This window comes from Leptidea sinapis, chromosome 4 (assembly GCF_905404315.1).
Source record: "Leptidea sinapis chromosome 4, ilLepSina1.1, whole genome shotgun sequence".
Taxonomy (NCBI): Eukaryota; Metazoa; Arthropoda; class Insecta; order Lepidoptera; family Pieridae; genus Leptidea; species Leptidea sinapis.
Window position 1 is genome coordinate 13,218,095 of NC_066268.1, and position 25,330 is coordinate 13,243,424.

A 25,330-nucleotide genomic window follows, 5' to 3' on the forward strand; every position below is an offset into this window, starting at 1 on the left:
GGAGCTGTGCGTCGAAAGAAAAACCGAATTTGTTGCACGATTATTATCTCACCAGGTACTAATTGTCGAGACAAAAATCCAATTAGCGGCGCCCAGTGTGTACATGAAATGTGAAAAACGTGATCGGTTTTAAATTGAGTCGCCTGAGGCTAATGGCTCTGCACATTTTCCATTTCCATTGAGGTCAGCCGCGCTAGCTGCTCACGACTCTGTGACATTATAGAGTCGATTGACTTTTGCAGTCGCCAATGTTTGCCACTTCTCAGAAAGGTTTGCAAAGCTTAGGTACGTAAGAAACTTTGCAAACCTTTAGCTCTTTCAGTGGGTGCGTCCAAGATTTATCTTCCATTTGCTCGGTTTTTTACGATACGAAGTGACGAGGCCATAAAGACGTTCACGTGATTGTAACTGATTCGCCCTGCCGACTAGTACGCAATGTTACTACTGAACGGCAAGAATCCTAATTCTAGAAAATTCTGAGCAACACAGCTGGTTTGATATGGACTATGATTGTTTTTGTGCTTTTTACATTATGCTACATAAAAATAGGCGCGAAAAGCTAAGCGTACTACTATACTTCATTTAGGTATATACTATTACTCCAATGCTGAATATCTAAATGGTCGGACAGCCTGGGACTAGATTGTGATTATTTTATAGCGATAGAAATGACTGTACAATATTGTATATTTTTATTGAAAAGAGCGCAAAAAAAAATGCTGGGAGAGTTTCTTGCGCCGCTTCTTCTCTCTCAGAGCGCCATTTGTTTCCGAAGCGGTAGTAGTATAAGAAATTACATCAAAAAGAATTCTAAAGAAATCAATTTTGAGAAAATAAATGCCTTTTATGTATTTTTTGTGACATTCCTTGTTTTACCCTTTAGATACTCTCGGTAGCCCAACAATTTCACTCGTTTTAGGCGCATTTCAAACCGTTAAATCTAGCTGACATCAAGCTTTTCCACCGGCATAGTAAGAGTTTAATACGAATACGATCCGTCAACGTTTGCCTTATCTCTAGATTAAACATTATTTATATACCCACGACCTCTCGCGTTCGGATTCGAGTCCCGCATCGTTCATAAAATTTTGTTTTAAAATTTGATTTGTGTATTAATCCCAGAAGTGAGGGTTATCACTTTAAAAACCTCACGCATTGTTTAAAAGTCTATCAACTTCTTGAATTTGCAGTCACTCGTGGTTTCAGAAAAGTTTCTAAACTAAATCAACCCTTCATGATTTGGCGCGTCCAATATGTTCTTTGATTTGATTGAAAAAAAAAAAACGTATAACTGACTACCCCATTATTTGATAACTTATTGATTTCCCTCACTTTTGAGATTAAATATACAAATTTAATTTAAATTCCAAGTTTATTATTATTTATTTAATAATGATATATGAATTTAAAAATGATAATGCGCCATTCGGACGGTTAGAGTGGTCTTAGCGCTAAGGCTCGGGTTCGAATCGGACATTGACCAGAAATTTTGGTACGTAAATAGAAGTACACCATAAAAATATTATCTTCTGCATGTTTAAGAAAATGTTATTGTGTTTAATAATTGTAATTTATATTTTTTTTTTATAAAAATAAGGGACGAGACGAGCAGGACGTGTTCAGCTGTTGGTATTTGATACACTCATCGCATAGGATTATTGAAAAACCCAAAAATACTTAGCGGCACTACAACTGCGCTCGTCACCTCAAGACATAAGTTGTTAAGTCTCATTTGTCCAGTAATTTTACTAGCTACGGCGCCCTTCAGACCGAAACATCCTAATGCTTACACATTAGTGCTTCACGGCCGAAATAGGCGCCGTTGTGGTACCCATAATCTAGCCGGCATCCTGTGCTAGGTAAAAGAGCCTCCCACGGGTTGAATATACCGAATTTCGACACATTTGTTGCATACACTTATACAGCTACAAATACGGCACACATTAAATAAACAGTTTCCTGTTTCGGTTGTGCTTGTAATCATATTATTGTTCATGGTTGGCGCTTACAATTGTTATTTTGTTTATACTCTCCGGTCTGTGATATAGTGCAGTGTGCTATATAGAAAAATGCTTAGGAATCAAAAATAATATCAGTAGGTATTCACCAAGGGCTTTTTTTTAATGAAAATAAGGGACGAGACGAGCAGGGCGTTAAGCTGATGGTAATTGCAGCAATGCAGTGCCGCTCAGGATTCTTGAAAATCCCCAAAAATTATGAGCGGCACTACAATTGAGCTCGTCACCTTGAGACATAAGATGTTAAGTCTCATTTTCCTAATAATCTTAGTAGCTACGGTGCCCTTCAGAACGAAACATACTAATGCTTACACATTACTGCTTCAAGGCAGAAATAGGCGCCGTTGTGGTACCTATAACCTAGCTGGCATCCTGTTCAATGGAGCCTCCCACATGTTAAGTTAGCTTTTCCTCATAAGGGTGCTTTATGGACACGAGACGGAAGTCGATTCATTAATATAGTCGAGTAGTTAAATGTTAAATCGCACTTTTCTTCGAGTAATGCTTATTGCTTTAAACTTATAAGTAAAATGAAAAAAATAATAATTATAGTTAAATAATTTGCTGAGATGGTTTGGCCATGTCGAGAGTATGAATGAAGAACGATTGACGAAGAAAGTGTTTAAGGCCAGTGTGAATGAAAGTGTTGGAAGGGGTAGACCTAGGCGGACGTTTCAAGATCAAATCAAGGACGTCTTGAAAAAAGGCCAGGTCAGTATCAGAGTATCCTAAACCGAAGACTATCTATGAAAGGAGTAATGAAAGTGGACGAAGCGAAACAAGTATGTAAGGATCGTAGCAAGTGAAAAGAAGTGGTCTCTGCCTACCCCTTATTCGGGAAAGAGGCGTGATTGTATGTATGTGTGTATAATTTGCATGTATCAATTGAACACAGAAAGCAAAGCAAGAAAAGATTCGAAATGAAGTCGTCGTTTTTTTTATGGAACAGGGGGACAAACGAGTATACCTGATGGTTAGTGATCACTGCATCCCATTCTCTCTTGTAACACCAGAGGAATCAAAAGAGCGTTATTTTTTTAAAGAAACTTCTTTTGAGCGCATCAGGGTAAATGTTTTACGGATGAAACGCAATAAAGTGACGCAAAAATGTGGGACGTTTTTGTCCAAGACGAGGAAGAGAGCGATAGCATGAAACACATAGCCATGGAGCAACAGATTATTATTAAGAGAACAGATTTGTATAAATCTAAACGAGATTTAAAATTAAGCTCTTCGAATTTGTTTCACTTTGCTTTATTTATTTATTCATTTTTCTTGAAAGCCAACATGTTTCTAACAACAATTTACGTTTGACACAAATTTTTTATGTAAATTGTTGTTTGGCAGAATTGCAGCTCATGTAGTTTGCTCAGAATACTAAAGAGCGAATGACAAGCGTCGCTAACTGTTTACGATTTATCCCTCGATATCGGTTTTCGGTCAGATCGATAATTTCGCCTCCCTAAATGTCTCAAGTAATTTGTGTAATGAAAAAACCATTGGAATCCACTGAAGGACTTCAGTTAAAATCCCTATACTTAAACGAGGCTACTGCTTTTACAATATATGTCTTATACGATAATCATATACTTAATTTATTGTGCTAAATGATCACAGAGGTCCCTGAACTAATGTCGTAACGTAATTCATAACCCTTTTATGATGTCCTGATTTTATTAACTTTATTGATTGCCATTGCGAACGTATAAAGATACTGTCTGCTCTCATAATTTGATTTATGTGGAGCTCTTCCTACTTTAAATTGACAATTATTCTGTTCTGGTCTGAGGGCGAGCGCATTTAAAGATAGCTTTGTGATAGTAGGTACCTACTACTACTACTAGGTACTGTAATCATTTTTTAAAAACCGATAGTATCATTACTAATGCGTTATTAAAATATTTTTTTTAATAAAGAAAATAATACGGTTTATCGTTTTTAAAAAAATATATAAATACTAGCTGACCCAGCAAACGTTGTATTGCCGATATTAAAATCGCGATACAAATGTAACTGTTGATCGTAGATGGGTGAAAAGTTGTATGTATTTTTTAATGCTGACTCATAATCAAACAAATTTAAAAAAAATGTAAAAAAAATTAAAAAAAAAATTCGTGTGGACCCTTAATATTTAGGGGTATGAAAAATAGATGTTGGCTGATTCTCAGACCTACTCAATATGCTCACAAAATTTCATGAGAATCGGTGTAGAAGCACTCAACAGGTAGTATTTTAATTTAATTAAAGAAATGAAACAAATTTATTGCTTGCTGACGCACGTGTAATTGAACAAGAAGGACATAACAGTAAACCCTTACAAAAATACATTAAACATGTAAATATAAACTTTGCTGGTTTAAAGCTGCAGGCGTCGACATATCCCCACCCGTGGGAAAACCTATTTCCCACCACCTTCAGCATCCTCAGTGCAGATTGGCAGTGGACAGATCTTGGTGACAGCACGTCGGAGTATCCCGTTGGAACATTTAACATCTGCGACCCTTGTCACTCCATCAGATCCTGGGTGAACTCCCACAACGCGACCAAAGCGCCATTTCAATGGTGGTAGATGATCATCCTTTACCACTACTAATGATCCCATTGTCACCTCACTTTTCGCCAACTGCCATTTAGACCTTGTCTGTAACTCAGATATATACTCTTTGGACCATCTGTTCCAAAAGTGTTGACGTAACTGCTCAATCCGTTGATAACGACTTAGGTGGCTTGTACACTGATCTGTGAGGTCACTTGTTGGTAACGATGTGAATGGTCTCCCAATCAGAAAATGTCCTGGTGTTAGTGGCATCAGGTCGTCAGGCTCCGATGACAGCGGGGTCAGAGGCCGTGAATTTAACAGGGCTTCAATTTGAACCAAAGTTGTGTTAAGCTCCTCGTACGTTAAATGACAATTTCCCAGCACGCGCACTAAGTGATACTTGGTCGACTTAACACCAGCCTCCCATAATCCGCCAAAATGAGGACTGTACGCCGGTATATAATGAATATTAATGCCTTCATTGACTGCACCTTCAGCAATCGAATCACAGTTGCTTTTTAGAAATTTAGAGAGCTCATTATAAGCACCTACAAAGGTGGTACCATTGTCGGAATACATATTAGAGGGTTTTCCTCTTCGCGCTATAAATCTACGCAATGCCGACAAGTAGTTATTGCTCGTTAAATCACCTACTAACTCCAAATGAATGGCCTTAGTCGTAAAGCAAATGAAAATGGCAATGTAAACCTTTACAAATCTGCAACCACGACCTTGACGACTTGCTGCGGTGATAGGACCAGCATAATCCACCCCTACGCTAGTGAATGGGTGTTCTCCTACAGCGAGACGCTGCTGTGGATAGTTCCCCATTATAGGGTTGACGGTTTGACCCTTCATGCGGCGACATAGCACGCATTGATGGTAGCATATCCTTGCTAGGTTGCGACCACCTATGGGCCAATACATTTCTCTAATTGTGGCCAAAAGAAGCTGGGGGCCTGCATGCATAAGACGTTTATGTTCATGTTGAAATAATAATTTAGTAAAACGATGTGTGGACTGTATTAAAATAGGATATTTTTTATCATATAAAAACTGTGAATTATTAAGGCGACCTCCAACGCGAATTATATTGTTTTTGTCTAAGAAAATATTAAATTTATTTAAAGAGCTCTTCGGAGGAAGTTTCTGTTTGTTTAATAGTAACTCATATTCAGGAAAGGACTCTTTCTGTACCATTTGAATGATTAAATACAACGAATTCCGTAATTCATCTTCACCTAAATAAGACGTTGGCATGATTTGCCTTTTGCAACGATTGATGAAACGTAACATGTACGCAACGGAACGCTGTAATCTAGTAAAGTTGGAAAAACGATGAAATTCAATAATTGAGTTTTGAGAGCTCTGGCTTTTCATTGTATGGAGAGTTATTTCTGGGCGAGTCTCTGGTAAGTCGCTTGCGACCGCGGTAACGTTAGGCCAGCCAGATTTTTCTAATTGAAGAAATTCAGGACCACACCACCAAGGGTCTAAAGACTTGATCAAATTAGCACCAACTCCACGAGTTATGAAATCTGCGGGATTCTGGCCGGTTGGAACGTGTCTCCATGGAAATGGATTGGTTTTTTCTACTATTTCGGCGACGCGATTACGAACAAATGTATTTAGTTTGCTTGGTAACATATTGAGCCATCCAAGAACAATTGTTGAATCCGTCCAAAATGTCACTTGCCTAATTTGAAGTCTTAACGAACCAATAGCCTTTTCATAAAGACGAGCTCCCATCACAGCACCGCACAATTCAAGTCTCGGAATTGTCAATGTTTTAATTGGCGCCACTCGACCCTTTGAGAACAATAGTCGTACTAAGACGTCACCTACACTATTTACACTACGAACATACACACAGGAACCATAAGCACGCTCCGAAGCGTCGGTAAATATGTGAAGTTCTACAGATTGATGTGAATTACATATAACACAACGTGGAATGCGAATGTTATTCAGAGTAGGTAATGTTACAATTATCTTAGACCATAGATCTGAGAATTCTGGTGGTAGTGGTTCATCCCACTCTATCTTTAATAGCCAGAGTTTTTGTAAAACCATTTTTAAGGTTATCACAAACGGTGCTAGGAGTCCTAACGGATCAAAAATCTGAGCAATAACTGATAATAAGTTGCGTTTCGTATTTTCGTTAGAAATATTTTTAGGACTATAAAAGCACAGTTTGTCAGTGTCTGTCAACCATCCAAGGCCTAAAGTTTTACTTGGCTCGGGAGAGCCGATATTTAAATTTACGGAAGATTGATTTCCTTCACCAACTAATGATAACTCATTCGACCTCCATTTCCGTAAAGGCAAACAGGCGGATGCAAGTTCCGTGGTGATGACCTGCTGTATAAATTTGAGTTCATCGACTGTGGCGCCCCCTGTGAGCAAATCATCAACGTAGAAGTCATGAATGATAATATTTGCAATCCGCTTGTCTTTACACTCTAACCCTATCTGTTTGAGGCATCTCGTGGCGAGATATGGAGCACTAGCCGTACCATAGGTGACCGTGTTCAGCTGATAAACATCGAGAGGCTGAGAAGGATCGTCACGCCACACGATTCGCTGTAAATGTCTGTCATGAACATGTACCGCCACCTGCCTATACATTTTTTCTACGTCGGCAGACAATACGTACCTATGTTGCCTGAAACGTAGAAGAATCGATAAGAGGTCATCTTGAACGGTAGGGCCGACCATCTGAAGATCATTGAGAGAAAAGCCTGAGGTAGATGGACTGCTAGCGTTAAAAACTACTCTCAATTTGGTTGTCGTACTGCTTTCTCTCAGAATGCCATGGTGAGGTATATCATATGTATGAAATATTGAATCGGTAACCGCGCACTTAGACATATGACCTAAAGATTCATATTCTGACATAAAATCATGGTACATTTGGTTGAATACATGATTTTTACTATTTCTGCGCTCCAATGAAAATAAACACTGCCTAGCACGATTTATTGAATTTCCTAATAAATTTGGATCTTGTTTAATAGGTATTCTAACACAGAAACGGCCGTCTTCTAAACGTGAAGTTGTTTTTTGAAAATATTCTTCACATAACCGTTCTTCTACTGAAAAGCTATGTGACTGAGGGCTTACTTCTTCAAGCTGCCAAAAGCGCGTAAGTTGGCTTTGAATGTCCTCACAGCTTTCGTTCATCATATCTAATTGAAGATAATTGCATTTGATATGCCGAGAAAAACCTGGTAAATAGCCGCTGTTAATCGGGCCAGAGACTAACCACCCAAGTCTAGTCTCGTAAAGAACCGGTTTTCCATGACCTAATTTAACGCGTTGAGTACCTAACAGGTTCCAAAACAGATCAGCTCCAATCAAAAGGTCAACAGTTGCAGGCTGATTAAAATTAGGATCGGCTAAGCAAATATCAGACGGAATACTCAGATTCAATAAACTTATTTTATTTGAAGGCACCTTATCAGTGATGGATGGCAAAATAAACCATTTAACATCAACTGTATAATCCTCACATAACGAGCTCAAAGGTGCGCTGCATACTTTACTTGTATGCGACAAAGAATTATTAATGCCTAGTATAGGTGTATCTATACGATGTAAAGGCAAGTTAAGCTGTTTGCATAAATTTTCCGTCATCAGGCATGACGTACTGCCACTGTCTAGTACAGCACGTGCTATGTGTTCACGATTCTCACTATCAAATAATTTGACTAACGCCGTAGACAATAAAACTTCACAGGGAATCGAACCCGGGACATGTACTGAAAGAGTCAACTTAGCGCTTGAGTCATCAGTACAAACAGCACTAGAGGCAGGACGTGACGAAACCGGTTTGTTATCATTGGTAGCCGTTGGTACAGCGGTCAGCGGCGCCGAGTTCGCGATGGGGTTTGGTTTCAATTCTGCTACGTGAACTAGTGTGTTATGTTTACGCCTGCAAATCTTACAGCCTGGTTTCTTGCACCGATTCGAAAAGTGGCCACTGCGAAAACAATTAAAACAAATTTTATAATTAGGCAACAGCTGTAACCTTGCACTATTACTAAGCGCTAAAAATTGAGGACAATTATTTAAAGTGTGTTCCCCGTGACACTTAGGACATACTTGAGATAGCGAGAGCGAAGAGTTAGATCTGTTGTGATTATTTTGAACGGAAATCATAGATTTAATTTTAGTATTAGATTTATTGCACTCTTTGGGACTATTATAAGCACTATTTCGAGATAATTCTAAAGTTTCAATTAAATCTGCGCGACTACGTATGAAATTCATGAAGGAGTTAAAGGATATAGGTGCATCCTTGTCTAATCGGCCCTTAAACTCCTCCCATTCACGATATGTTTTAGTATCTAATTTATGTGTGATAATGTGAATAAGAAGAGTGTCCCAATGTTTGACTGGTTCTCCTAACGATTCTAATGCACGCAAATTTTTATTTATTTGGTCGATAATACGCTTCAACGCAAATGACGACTCCTTTGTTATATGTTCAATATTAAATAAAGATGTTACATGATTTTGTACTAGTAACCGTTTGTTATTGAACCTTTCACACAGCAACGTCCATGCAACATTGTAATTACTAGTTGAAAATTCAATAGACTGAATTACCACTGCAGCAGTTCCCTCCAAAGACGATCGTAAATAATGAAATTTATTTATTTCATCAATGTCGTCATTGCTATGTATCAGACTTGTAAAAGTATCTCTAAATTCGAGCCAATTGTCGTAAGAACCACTAAATTTAGGCAATTGAATTGTAGGCAATTTAACAATGTTGTTGCGGTTTGCCCGAGTATGTTTTGAACTCTGACCATCCTCATTAGCTTTGCTAAATGACGTTAACATTTCGTGTGCTGTAGCGAGCATTTTATAATACTGCGACTCGAATGCATTCCTTTCTATCATCTGTCCATCAGGATCACTACTACACTCTAATCGCAACTGTACCTCGTCAAATTGCTCGTAGAGGGATTCCAATTTACCTATACGCAACTGTAACTCGCCTGCATCGGCAGCAGTCATTGAACTGGCAGTCAGGGTGCTCAAATAGCTGGTGAATGTCGTGAGACGACCCTTGAAACTACCGCGTTTCTTAATGAGTTCTTTTTCTTCGGACATTATGGAAGAACTAGTGCTTTGTCAACCTGGAACGTTATACAATGCAAATTAAATAAAGATAGGTAATAACTAACAATTTAAGAACCTACACAAATATTAGCTCTCGATATAAAGTCTTATCTCTAATTAACTTAATTGCAATGTACAAGGTGCCTATGTACCTATCCTTGATTGCTACAGTTTATTTAAAATTAATTACATATACAAATAATAAGATTTGAGGAATCTAGAACGCAATCTGTAATAAAATGTTATTAAATTAACAGTATACCTATATAATTGAGATATATTTATATCTCTCTATATAATATTATATGTTGATACTAATTTCTTACATTCGGTACCTATATGTTACAATTTTAGTTGCAAGAAAATTAAGTTACAACCTTCCATTAAGACTTACAATAATATCTGCACTGTAGATACTTATTGCTTATAATAATAATCACTGTTAATGAGGTATCAATACAGTTTGTGTCAATTATTAAGATAGTTAATTGATGTGGTTTAAACCAACAGTACTATTTGTAAGCACAAATTAACTTAATTTCAAATATAAAATATTTAATTAACACAAACCAAGTTATAATGCACGTGTGCTACCTGCTATTAACTAACAATGACAATGTAGGTATTTAGTTCACAATTAACATTAGTAGGTAATATTTATAGGTACTGACCTTTTAATTAAGCTTAATACTACCTGTTATCGAACACTGGGTGTATAAAAAGAATAATTGAGGCTTAACACAACTTAATCCTGATGCATTATGTCCAATCCAAATGAACCTTCTTCATAATAATTCACACCGGTAACCTCAATGACCTTGTGATTTTAATTCTTCTTAATTTCTTTTAATTATCGCTGAATTTCCAATGTACTCCAAGTAATTGGTAAAACTTATATATCCGGCTTGATCTAGGACCATGTAGAAGCACTCAACAGGTAGTATTTTAATTTAATTAAAGAAATGAAACAAATTTATTGCTTGCTGACGCACGTGTAATTGAACAAGAAGGACATAACAGTAAACCCTTACAAAAATACATTAAACATGTAAATATAAACTTTGCTGGTTTAAAGCTGCAGGCGTCGACAATCGGTCATGCCGTTTCGGAGGAGTACCGGAACGAACATTGTGACACGAGAATTTTATATATAAGATATTGATATTTATAATATGTATCGGATGGTCAGAATTTAATATACTTCTCTATCAGAGTGCCATTTTAGCCCGAAGCGGTAGTGTTATTAGAAATGACATCAAAAACAAATCTAAAGGAACCAATTTTGAGAAAATAAATGCCATTTATGCCTTTGTACACAGTACAAAGTTTTAACGATTTATCTCTGGCATTATTTACCTAGTCAACAATTTCGATATGTAATATTGTATTGAATTGTCGCCGCCTTTATGTCTGCTTCAAAAATAAGCAATATGTCTAAACCAGTGTTTCCCCATGTAGGGCCACGCCCCACAATTGGGCAATTTGGTAGTTAAGGGGATCAATTTAAAATGGACTCGACGCGAATTTGACCCTTTCGCTTTGAGTTATTAAAATGCAATGCTAGATATCGGTGAAATATTAAACAAAAAAGGAATATTCCAAGAATTTGCAATAGAACTTTTACTACCGTTTGCATCGTCATATTTAACTCAATGTGGATTTAGTGCTGTAAATGATTTGCTGATAGAAAAAAGAAATCGACTCGATATAACACAACGCGGTGACTTGAGAATAAATCTTAGTTAGAGTTTTATTATACGATATAAAATTGTAACCATATTTTTAAGAACAAAAAAGCCGGCTCTGTTTCTTGCGCTCGTTATTCTCATGTCTGAGGCACATTATTTCGAATTGTTGGTAGTTTTTGACGTGCAATCAGTGCCATCAAATCCTCGCCTTAAATCACATACATCGCAGTAAAACAGAGCTGCACTGAGCTGCATAAGATAACTTTTCGCAACAACAAACACACAAACCGCTTCATTCTAACATTGTCGAGTGTAATCTAGCACAATTATATAATCTTCCGATGTATTTGATAGAATGAATCGAGCGCAACTGAGAAAGAGAAAGGCTGTGTTGACAACGCGTCTCGCAGCGTGTCAACATTGATACCCCGATAACCTTATGGCTTGTTTACGCGCCTCGTTTGTTAACAGCGACGAATCGACCTCTGGGGTTATCAAACTTGCACCCTGCTCGTATACTGCGTGCTGATTTACCGAATCACCGGCTCACCGGAAAGTTTCTTTGGTTATTTTGAGTCAGTGGTGGCATAAGGTGAAATAGGCGAAATCTACGCGAAACTTCACCCGCGTCACGTTGACGTCAGGCATTCTAAAACCGTGTGTTTTTACACGCTTTTTATAAGCTTCACCTGTATGTATATTTGTTTGTAATCGACCCATTACGGCCAGTTTTCGTTCAAACTTCGTAGATTTATCGAGGACCGATGACAATACATTAATTTGATAAAATTATACCATTTTTCTATTTGCAAAATAATATTTTTGTTAATTTATATAATCTTTTCATCTATCGTCGATAAATTAAATTCCAACCATTATCTTTTCAATTAAAGCGTAATTTTTAGTTTTTTAAACTACTTTTATTTAGTATTTTCTTTGATTAACGTGTAATTGTAACTGTATTTATACATTACATTTTTGCGTAAAAGTTAGATTTTGGGTCTAGACTCTGGACTGGACTCAGTCTACCTGAAAACGAGATCTGAAAAGGTCTTGAAACGTTGGGTTAACTATAATCTAATGTAAAAACACAGTTACAATTTTACGCGTTTTAATCCTTTAAAAGTGTTCTATTCAAACGTTTGTTATGTCTTTGTGGAATTAATTACCGGATGCAGTTTTCCACTTTAGACAAAAGACTTGTCATCACCACGTTGCACTTTTCCCACCACTTATGAAGTTTTTTTTGGAGCTATGTGCACTTTGTCATTTTGCCACTAGCAGTGCGATCGAGCCACTCCGTTAACTAATTGATGATAAGCATCAAAGATTCAGGTTTGTCTCGGATGATACGCGAAAGGGAATCTTCTTTTATTGTATTTCTTATGTTTGACGGCATTACGCCTTTATGAATCTAAAAACACTCGGCTGCCTCGATCTCTTATGTTCTTCGACCGAGTATGTGTTGGTATATCTATCGATAGTACAATAAACAAACATTCAAGTGATACCTAATTGTTTTTAAGTTGTAGCAATATTTATGACCAGACTATAGTATTTTTAATATCTTCCCCTGTCCCTACGTCTTTCTGTGTCATGCCTATCCCTTCGTTCCTTCTCCCTATCTCTTTCCCTCGGACGGTCCCTATCTCTCTCCCTCTCATGATCTCTTTCTCTTCTTCGCTCACGGTCTCTGCTCCTAGAACGTTCTCGTTTTCTTTCCTTATCATGTCTTTCATCACGGGATCTGTCTCTTTTTCTGTCCTTATCCTTTTTAGTCTTCTCCCGCCTATTTTCTTTAGACTAAGTTATAGTTAGTTCTTTAATTTAAAATAACTTTGTAACTCTATCAGAGTAACAACACTTGAATCACTTGTCTCGCGCTCTCGTTTGCAATCGTGAAAAATATTGGCAATAGTAACGATTATTTGACCAGAATAGATCGACCTAATAAAGGGACGGTCTGTATTGCTCAATGGCCAATATGCCGACACGGATGTGACCGCTGCTCTTGAGACCGTTGCTCAATTTAATATAGAAACTGATTGCGCCAATCTCGATGTCTGTTCATGATCTATCAAATCAAATGAAAATAAATGTATTGACTACCGATTTGTCTTACAATAGGAATCCAATATTTATTTATTGAATGGTTTACCAACACATTTCCATCAGAAATTGCATCTGGTATCAGCTCGATCCATTTGACCGCGTACAACGCAGAGCAGCTGAAATTGTCAGGGACACAGTAAAGTAAGTCGCTTCATTGTGTGTCTTCCACCGCATTTATCACGGGGAGTGTTCCGAAGAGTTGTTTAACCTGATTCCTGCCGCCGAATTCCACCTTAACACGCCACACCACAAATTAGGATACCGTCCCCACCATCTGGATGTGTGGCGGTCCTCCACAGTTTTCAAGGAGCTTTCGTACGCTCGTTTGTCCTCCTATTCCATAAAAAAAACATATTGGACCTCACAAAAATTATATATTACCATCTCATAATGAAGTTCTAATTGCAGGTAAATACAACACACACTTGTTTATTTAAGTCTAATTCGTATACAATTATGCGAAAAAAAAAATGAAAGAAGGAAATTATTAGAGGAGCAATTTTTTGTACTGTGCATTTGGTATGATAGTTCTTAACGAGTATTGCACGATAATTTTCCATAATATCTAAGCTATGCTGCTGTAAAATAATATTATGTCTGTTTTTGTTTTTTGCTTTAAAATATTATCATCGCGACAAATCCGCGTTAACAACAAGCTATTAATGCCCAAATTGTTTGTACCATGTTACATATGAAACTTTTACAATTTTAGTCTTAAGTCTTGGTACAGCAAAGACAATGCGAGACAACATGTGGCCAGCAATCCAACTGCGGACGTCTAATATGATAATTTAAAGTATTCAGTTGTATGTAGTTTCCTTACTTTTGCTTCGTGCACCGCAAGCAATAAAAGGAATGTATGCGCTCTTTATGATCGATATGACATTGGTAGTGTGGGCTCCAAAGCAATATTCTAAAACAGAGGGAACTAAAGCATTATTGGTGCATTTTTTTTAACGGAATAGGAGGACAAACGAGCGTAAACCTGTTGTTAAGTGATCACCGCCGCCCACAATCTCTTGCAACAGCAGAGGAATCACAGGAGCGTTGCCGACCTTTAAGGAAGGTGTACGCGCTTTTTTTGAAGATACCCATTTTGTAGTACGCGGAAGAAAGGTCCTTGAAAACCGCACTGTGTAGGACCGCCACACATCCAGATGGTGAGGTTTAAGAGCAGTTATGGTTTTAAAAATGTTACAACTTCTAACTATGATGTCCATATGACTTGTAAAAGATAACTTTTAATGCAATAACTAGTCCCAAGTCGTGAATTTGATCGCCTAACGGCCGTTCCCAGTATTTAGTCTATCTCCGGTTGTGGCCTACTTGAGATAAAAAATAAATCGTAACTATCGTTGACTTTTCTGTCCCAATAAACTTATCGACGGTAACTATATATACTTTATCCGTACACACTGTCTGTCAATGGGAGGACGTGTAGGTTACCAGCGATAGAAGTTTGTATGGATATTGCAATTCACGCGTCTCAATATAGGGCGATAATAATGACTTATCGGGTATATTGGGGCAGCTTCAGATTATTGACAGCTAATTACTGACAGTAGAAGGTAGTAATTAATCTCTATCTGTAGATAGTATATTGGGAACGGCCGATGAAATTTAGCGTGAAATGTTAATAAAGATGCATATTGAATAATTTAAAAAAAAATTGGGTTTGCACCAATAAAGGAAAAATTTGAGTGAAAATGTTTATTGGCCAAGTCGTTTATAAATATAAAAATTAAATAATACTTAAATCTGAACCTTTTTGTTCGACTAACGTTACTTCAAACTCTTTCGATTCACATCCTAAGACTACAACTTTCTGGAACCTCGGAGACTTGTTCGCGATGAACAAAAGAAAGATTTGGATATCTTCTCAAACATTTACATTTGGTCTGTCTTATCAGAATTTTGTTATGGTTTTTTCTCTAAGTAGTGCAAAATATGTCCTGTTCAACAAGTAGAATTAGAATGAAGGTTGTGTTGACAGTCAGATGATGTATAATAATTGACGTAGTACGTGATGAAGTTGTATTTTTTATGTTTTTTTATATGTCGAATAACTGAAAAGCTCGGGAATTTGCTGCCCTAAGAAATTCTTCTTAAGAGGACTTCTCCAAGAGAATTTTTCTATTTTTTTTTGTTATATTTTAAACGGTTAAACCGGTATCATCATATTGTTGTTAGAAAAGTAAATCAGCATATCAATTAGATCATAAAATAGAATAAATATAATATAAAAAAGCCTTTATTGCTGCTTTTCCTTACAATTAGTATATACGTGCCTACTTACTACACTTACGGCCGTTTTCAATAACCTATCTATCCTTAGTTTAACTTACTAGAAGTAAACAAATGTATACTTTTACGCTTATTTATATAACAATAACCTATTGACAGATAGCAGTGGACTATAACTATATTGGACATAACTATGGATAGATAAGATCTTGTCATTAAACGGTGACAGCAATGTATCCGTAAGTTAAACTATGGATAGGTAGGTTATTGAAAACGGCCGTTAATTGATTTAATCTATTCTGTTATTTGAACTATCGGCAACTGGATGTTTGTGTAGGACAGCTTGTCTGTCGACAAAAGCCTCCTCTAAAGGTTTACACGTATTTCTGTCTCTTGCTAAACGGCATACCAGACCCGATAAAATAATATTTTTGTTCTTATTATGTTCCTAGTTCAAATTATTAATAGATATAATAATATATGTAACAATAGTATTGTTTTTTTTTTTTTTTTTTTAAAAACATTAGAACAACTGATAAAATTAAAAGTTTACTATTATTAAGTACACTGTGCTATTATCAATACTATGATTACAAAAAATGTTATAATACAACAGAAGTAAACTATGAAATGAAAATTCATTTACAGTCTTATCATTTTATTATTTACGCTTATCAGTTGGCATATGATATTATCTAGGTCACTTAACTAACTTTTTATGAGGGTTAGTGTCCTTTAAAGTTTAACAATTCTATTAAAATATAAATATGTGTGCTATTCCATGTATTGGTGGCGAATGCAAATTTTTCTAATATTTTGAATTACAAGTTTGAAAATTGGAGCATGGACTTCCAATTAAGTTTGGGAAAAAGAAGAAGGATCAAATGTTTATCATTTTGAAGGTATAATATGTCATATCGTCCTGGAAACACAGCCCAAGGAAGCTCATTCCACAGTTTGGTTGTCAGTGGAAGAAAGTTCCATGAAAACCGCAATGTAGGGGAACGCAACAAATCCAGACGGTGGGGATAAATGATGAATATAAACGCATAATCTATATATTATATTTGTGAAGCTTATCTGTTGATACGCGACCATAGTAAGTAAAAATATATAAGCACGCGATAAACAAGGCTACACGAGGAGGCTGTGCGGTTTTTGAGACTGCTTGCCGGCTAGCACTTAAGAGTTATTAAATCAACTATAATTTAATTACAATATAATTTTGTTTCAATCTGAATACTAAATAATAATAAATATCATATATATATATTATATGCTGATCCAGCAAACGTTGTATTGCCATATGAAGTAATAAAAATAGATGACGACCGATTTTCAGACCTACCCAATATATGGTACATAAAATTTATCGTACTACAATAATTATTATTATATTCGATTGTCATCATTTTTTTTTTATGGAATAGGAGGACAATCGAGCGTACGGGTCACCTGTTGTTAAGTGATATCTTGCAACCCATTTGCGAATCTGTGCACGGAACCGAATAATATAAATATCGCGATACAAATATAGGTGTTTATCGTAGACGGGTGAAAAATTGAAGTTGTAATTAATGCTGAATCGTAATAAAAAATTAAAATTTATAAAAAAATAAAATAAAGATGTTGGCCGATTTAAATACACAGAAAATTTCTTACAAATTGGTTCAGCCGTTTCGTAGGAGTTTGGTAACAAACACCGGGACACGAAATTTTAAATATTAGATATATCAATATAAAATTTTAATAAATTTACAAATTTTTAGTAGTAGTAGTATTTTAAAAAACAGATATTTAAATAAATCGATCGAAGGATTCGTTTGTAGATACGATGTCTACATCCCTACACACTACTCGCGCTAAGCTTGCGTATTTCAAGACTAGTAAGGAAGACGTTCTTCTCCCCCGCGCGCTATAAAATGTTTGCCTGTACTAACCTCTAACGATTGGTACATGTAATACAATAATATTCAGATTGAGTCTCATATTTTGTAGTTTTAGTTTCATTATCAATGTAAACAGCGCTATCTCGCTGTTGTTGTATTTTTGTCATTAATGTCACATTCAAGCCCAGCTAACAATGTGTGATAACGTATTTGACTATTCTGTTATTAAATATAAATATGTTTTTCTGCATGTTTAGTCTAGTGTGTTATCATTAAGAAGGACATTCTTGTTTTGTTTATGTTATCTTGTTGTAAAAGCATCAAAGGTTTTATGCCCTTCACCAACACTTTGGTAAAGATGCAAAAGTGGCAAGAAAGTCTTGCTGATTTTTTAAATCGACATATATCGAAGGCGACGTTCTCTACTACGGTAACGATAGGTAGCGCTCAAAAAATGCTATTTTTATAAACAATTAATATAATCGATAAAAATAAACCAATTGAGCAACAAAAACAGGACTCTCGATGATATTATCATCCAGCCACAGCACCCGATCACGAGCATGACATAAGAACTAGCCGTGGCTTCCCTCGACTATATTCAGCGAAGGGAACGACCCTCGCCATGACGCCGCCACAAGCAACGAAGCAATCCAGTAACAGGAGTAATCTCTCGTACTATCAAATAAGTGAGTGTTCCGTTACAATACAAAGCATAGCAATCAAGCATAATTTTTTTTTGATGCTACGTAGGTAATTCAGTCGTTCCCGATCACGATATCATCTTGTCTTTGAGCAATCAGGAATTGATGCTAATAGTATGCACGTTCAAGCCGAATTCCACGTTAAATTTCGAAGTTCCGCGTGCATCATTTTGATGTCTGGCATTCTACAACCTACTAAACGTGCTAGCGAGGAACTTCTTGCCTCGAACAACCACTTTGTAGAATAAATTTTTCCGAACCGATATGACTTAGGGACCGTCAAGCTTACTCCCCACTTAAAGGCGGTTGCCTTACTATTTCAAATCACGTGAGCCTCTTGCCCATTTCTTCCTCTTATATAAAAAAAGTTACCTTCCTACTAGATATTTTGTTAATTCCTATAATCAGCAAGTAATATATTTTCATGCATCTAATTCTGCAATTGAAGTTATATTTACAACTCTCGTCGACTAGTAGGTACAGGTACTTTATTTTGTTGATACAAATCATGTGCTAAGTCATCGCTGCCCGTATTTACTCAAGTGTCACTCACGACTTCACCGCGAGCGTCTAATTTGAATCTCACGTTTTCATCGCTACAGGTTGGTTTTTGATTATCTGCGTTATTTACTTAATTCAATATTCTGTCATCTGTATCATAACAGTTATAAGTGTAGGTATTTAAATTTTCATTTGTCTTAAATAAAATTACTCCAGAAAACAAGGGCGCTTGAAACCTACGCTTTCTCTTGCGCATATTCTATTAAACAAAATCACTTGATGATTATAATTGTTTATTTAAACTGTAATTATATAACCAGTAGCATATAAGCTAGTCAAATCAACTCAGACTTTTCGTGAGCTATCTTTTTTTTTTCGGATATAAGAGAACTGTTGAGTACTGGCCTCGCAAGTTTTCTACTGTTCTAGTCGATAATATGTATCTAATAACAATTACCCTGAGACCTAGGTACCTACATGATACAACGTTCTGGATGATTTCTGAAGTACGATAGTATCACATGGGCTTATCATTATTGGCGTTTCGGGTATTTAAGGTGGGTCATCAGTGCTGCTGTTTCAATAGCATCATCAATATATTAAATTGGCATATTCAACCGGATTAGATAATAATTAACAAGTAAACCGCTAGATGAGCTGGAAGTAAACGGAAGTTAGCAGTGACGAGAGCTAACGCTTCCACGTTCCCTTAAGTTTTAAATCGAATAAAAGTAAAATTTTGTAGCTACCTTCATCTTTAAGAATCTACGAATTTTTAAATTACCTCGAGACTCAATAATGTTAAACATAAATTATAATATGTTAAAGATGCGAGAGAGCAGTGTTTTTCACAATCAACTTGCGCCTGCGAAAGATTTACAGCGGCCAGTGCGATGGTAAAACGCGAAGTTATTTCCGACTGATTCAGCTCTGTATTTACTCTGCCGAGAATAGTATCATCGATATTATACGCGGAGTTAACCGCCGGCAATGTATTTATTTATTTACTCGACACTACATACGAAAGATTTTCTTTTATTTCGAGATGGAATTTTGAGGTTGCACGCGCCGAATATTGAGACCTGTCGGATTTCGTTTGGGTGTAAGAAAATAGTGATATATGGAATGTACTTTACTAATATTAATGTATGAATTACTCATAATATATAAATATTTATATCTTATCTATCTTACTAGCAAACCTTGTATGGGACGATGATGCCTTTGTTAGTAACATGACAGCTGTGTGGTTGTTTACAGTAAAGTGTAATTAATCAAATTAAATTAGCCGTAATTAATCGGATCATTAATAATTAGAAATGTAAACAAATAAAAATCATTAGTTAATACATACTATATATAAACGCATTAAATATTAGTGCAGTTACTGTGTGAAATGCGCGGGTCATTATAAACAGAATTCTGTTGGAAACTATATGTTATGTTTTTAAAGTAGGTAGTAGTTATCACTTCTAGGATTCATACACAAATAAAATGGAGCCACAACCTGAGAATTGAACAAAGCATACAAGATTTTATGACGATATGTCACTCGAACGGTTAGCTCAGTTGGTTAGACCACTGGCACGGAACGCCAGAGGTTGTGGGTTCGAGTCCCGCATCGTTCATAAAATTTTGTTTTTCAAATTTTGTTTGTGTACTAATCCTAGACGTGAGGGTTATGACTTTAAAAACATAACAAATTCTTTAGATTTACAAGAGCGACATCTCAAGTCAATTTCCTAATATGCAAATATTGTGGTTGAGCAGGTTATCAACTGTAAAGTAGATCCTATAGATGAAGCCACAACCTGAGAGTTGAACAGAGCATACAAGATTTTATGACGATACGTCACTCGAACGGTTAGCTGAGTTGGTTAGAGCACTGGCACGGAACGCCAGAGGTCGTGGGTTCGAGACCCGCATCGTTCATAAAATTTTGTTTTACAAATTTTATTTGTGTATAATTCTGTTATTCCAACTACTAATGTGCTATCATATCAGAATATAATTAACGTGATGAAAAAATGCCAAATTTATGACTATAATTATGAATCATCTCTTATCGTATAATTCTTATTCTTCGTGTTTGTTATTGATTTGGATTATGAAATTCGACTGCGTGGGGTTGGATACCTGGTAGGTAGAGCTGCGGTCGATTTCTAGAAATTCTTTGTTTTTTTTTTTTACAAAAAAATGTGACTTTTTAGTTTTATTTTTCGCATTTAATCATAAATTTTTCCTTTGTTTGCTATTATCACGCACGTAAAGACACGCTCCGGTGATCTCGACAAAGACCGCTAGTATATTATATCAGTAGAACCTCGTCGTCGCGTCAGCTTAAGCAAACACGACCTTCGAATTATGGTGGGTGCCATATACCAATGATTAAACATCTTTTCACAATTATTGGGGTAACGGTCAGCCCTAAGTGGAGATTGTCTGGGCAAGAACGAAATTTTACTGATTGTAATCCTAGAATATACGGGAGTGGTCGACGAACAATTAATATGAAATGTTTGCGAACATATGTCTGTGATTCTACATGACGTGCGCTTTTCTCAAGAATTTTTTTCCTACGCGCTCTCACTTGGTGGAATTAATTACCGGCTGCTGTATTCGGGAATCGATACGACTTAGGAACTTTCAAGCTTCGAGCATTAATCTCCCACCTCAAAGGCCGGGAACGCAATCTTTATTTCTGATTGAGCTATTTGCCCGCTTTATCCTTCTCATATAAAATATAAATGCCTGTTTTCCTTCCACACATCAAGAATTTTAAACTATTTCACTTCCCTTACTCAAAATTGAATCGATAGCCCTGCAAATAGAATATTTACTTACAAAAACTGACTAAGTCGAAACTGGAGAACTCATTAATACGATAATAGACACGAGTCCCTGTCACGTTTTGGTGGAAAAAATTCTATCGTCTCTCTTTCCACTCCACCTTCGGCCCTTGCGCTGCATCTTCAGTTGGAGTGGAACCAATGTTAACACTTCCTGTATTTTTTTAAGAACTTTTGGTTACAATTTGTTTGTTTCAAACTCTGTCTGGGCAAATACAAAACAGACCTGTATGATATCAAACGTTTAATGTCAAAGATGTACCGAAACAATGCTTTGACGTTTTAATCATTTTAAAAGAATTATCACCAAAGTGCTGTAATATCTGGAACCCATACTATAGGATATATATCGATGAAATAGAGAATATCCAATCAAAATTTGTAAAGGTATTAGAATATCGCCTTCAGCATTATGGTTCTAGTTATGAGGAATCCTGTAGCCACCATAAATTAATGCAATTAAAAGACCGGCGAACTTTACTAGATATGTTATTTCTGTATGACGTGTGCAACAACAAAATTGACTGCCCCGAACTTACATCTTCATTCATGCAATTTAGAATCCCGAATAAGCGTACAAGGCATACCACCCTTTTTAATGTCCCAATTACTCACTCTATTTATGCACAGAATTCGGTGGTCTGCCGTACCCTTAGCTGCTATAATAAACATTTTTTACCAACAGATATATTCGTCCATACTAAAAGCTCTTTCAAAAAAGAAATCATTTTAAGTATACTGTAATCGAAGAGTTGAAAACGACTTAAGACATACGCACATACACTCATACGCACATACACTCATACACACATAAACTCATACACACCTTTATATTTATTAGTTTTTTTTTTTTTTATTTAATCATAGTTTAATTAGAGCGTTAAATGTTATACCATAAATAGTGTGAACCTGTAATTGGCAGTCGGCCATCGCATAATATTTTTGTTATTAGTTTAATTTTTGTGTGCTGTTGGTTCAATAATAAAAAAATAAAAAAAAAGTGGATCATGAATCAATTTTGTCGATGGTGCCTTGGACTAAAAAATATTTATTCTATGTTGGACCTAGGAGTTCTAATGGCCATGTATAGATAAAAGCCTTTCAGACAACGTTTTGACAGCACAATAACAGGTCTTTTTATCCGCGGAGGATTTAATCAATTACTGAAGCGCAATAACAAGCACGATAAATAAAACAAGGGACGAGCGCGTCGAATTTGCAATTTGGCGAGCGTCGGTCCACTTGATCCAATTACCCGATGATTGTTGGTGCGGAGAGGTCGTGTTGGGCTTGTGTTCACACTACGCACTAATTAGGGATTTAGCGCGCCGCCCACATGTGTTCGCTCTGTATGTACGTGACGGATCACTAATTGAATTTGACCGCAGATTAACGCTGACAGATTGTTGGAATCATAGACTATATATCTTACTTATATCTTTAAACGAGCAATTCTTGTATATAAATATAATATAATCTGAATCTCGGAAACGGCTCCAACAATTTTCATAAAATTTAGTAAAAAAGGGGATTTCGGGGGCGATAAATCAATCTAGCTAGGTTTCAATTTTAAAGTTCAGTTTTCTCAGATGGCACATTGGTTGATCGGGAAAGCAGAAGACCCCGGTTCGAATCCAGATGTCCTATTAGTTATTTTTTGTTCAAGTTTTGAATCTTATTAAAAATCCTGTCGTCCTGGTACTACTAGTTTATACCAACAAACCGTGCGAGGGAGACAAAACATCAAGATAGAAAAGGTGAGCGAATCTATTGTTGCTGTAACCAATTTTGATTGACAAGTCGTAAACTCTTGCCACTTTAAGCATTAGCTCCTTAGTATTTTGAATATTAAACACGTTATCCGAATGTCTATGTGTCAAGTGGAAGTCTATGGTGTCAACGACCTTTAAACTAAGTCCACCGTAATAAAAATTGTCCTAAGTATGAATGTTGGTGAGTGTGCGTCATAATACCTTCTATTTAAGAGAGGAATTAGGCATAAAAACACAATATGTACAATAGTGGCGAAGGTGATATTTAAATAAGTGGCGTTTCGTCCATAGAATTCCATGAACTGCATACTGACGCAATTAAATGATTTGATTTGATTTGATTTGACGTCTTTCTGCCGACGTCACGTACACGTTAATCTAGCAAGGTTCCATCCCTATTCCAACCCGCGGGATTTAATCATATTGTAGCTGCTAATGTTATCTATATCTATATATGTATATAAAAATGAATTGCTGTTCGTTAGTCTCGCTAATACTCGAGAACGGCTGGACCGATTTGGCTAATTTTGGTCTTTAATTATTTATGGAAGTCCAGTGAAGGTTTAAATGGTGAATAAATATGAAAGTGTTTGGAATTAAATAAAAACAACAATTTTATTTTTCCTTTGATGTGTCCCCCGTCGTCCGATATTTGTTTTGTATGGACATATTGCGTTAATAAATTCTCTCATAGAAATGAGTGAATTTATTGACGCACGGTTTGACAGTTCTGCTGTAAAACAATTTCAATACAACAACAGGGAGTATATTTTACGAAATAATTCTTGATGTTATGATATATATTATTGACAAATTCATATAAAACATTATTTTATTTATTATATGCAGAACAACGTCTGTATATCATCTATCTCTGTCTCTGTCTATCAACTAGTCTATATATATAAAAATCAATTGCTGTTCGTTAGTCTCGCTAAAACTCGAGAACGGCTGGACCGATTTGGCTAATTGTGGTCTTGAATTATTTGTGGTGAAGTCCAGAGAAGGTTTAAAAGGTGAATAAATATGAAAATGCTCAATGATGAATTAAATAAAAACAACAATTTTCTTTCACCATGATTCAGCATTAAAAATACGTACAACTTCAAATTTTCGCCCTTCTGCGATCTACAACTATATTTGTATCCAACCATTCACAAATCCGCTATAGAGTTGCAAAATGGCAATCTTATAAAATAATTGTAGTACGATATATTTGGTAAGTCTGAGAATCGGTCGTCAACTATTTTTATTCCCCAAAATTTTAATTATTATTTTTTTTCTTATTACTTAATATGGCAATACAACGTTTGCTGGGTCAGCTAGTACAGAATAATATTTATAAGTCATTGAAATCTAACCGTAGGTATGCGTTAGAGTGGTACTTGAGAGTTCATCAAAACAATATTCTTATCCATTGTGAAGGTGAATACCTCAAGTGTTGCTGTACACTATTGAATTCCAAGCGTATTCAATTCAATACCTTTCTCTGCCACTTACGAGTAACATAAATTATACTTACATAACACAAATAAAATTTGAAAACAAATTTTTATGAACGATGCGGGACTCGCGGGAAAATTTTGTTTTTAAATTTTATTTGTGTATTATCCCTAGAAATGTGGGTTACCTCTTTAAAATCATATCAAATTGCTTGGATTTGCAAGAGCGACATCTCAAGTCAATTTTCTAATATGGAAATACTGGAGTTGAGCAGTAAAGTAGATCATGCAGATGAAGCCACAACCTGTTGGATTGATGAGTTGAACAAAGCATACAAGATTTTATGACGATACGTTAGGTACCGAACGGTTAGCTTAACACGAGAGGCCGTGGGCTCGGGTCCCGCATCGTTCATAAAATTTTGTTTGTGAATTAATCCTA

At 36.1% G+C, this 25,330-nt stretch overlaps 3 protein-coding genes across 9 annotated transcripts in view; 2 read left to right on the forward strand and 1 right to left on the reverse strand.

Annotated features, from left to right (window-relative positions):
* The window catches only part of LOC126979898 (endonuclease/exonuclease/phosphatase family domain-containing protein 1-like), a 301,297-nt gene that overhangs the window by 132,244 nt on the left and 143,723 nt on the right, over positions 1-25,330 (forward strand). The gene's annotated exons all lie outside the window — the stretch shown is intronic.
* LOC126979897 (GTPase-activating protein skywalker) overlaps positions 1-25,330 on the forward strand; it is a 100,358-nt gene that overhangs the window by 28,882 nt on the left and 46,146 nt on the right. The window lies entirely within an intron of this gene.
* On the reverse strand, positions 4,278-7,367 carry LOC126979876 (uncharacterized). Its single transcript, XM_050829441.1, has one exon. The coding sequence runs from the start codon at positions 7,273-7,275 to the stop codon at positions 4,417-4,419; it is 2,859 nt and encodes a 952-aa protein (XP_050685398.1). The 5' UTR covers positions 7,276-7,367; the 3' UTR covers positions 4,278-4,416.

Coding starts and splice junctions, on each gene's coding strand:
- LOC126979876 (XM_050829441.1), bottom strand. CDS start 7,275: ATGGTCGGCCCTACCGTTCAAGATGACCTCTTATCGATTCTTCTACGT.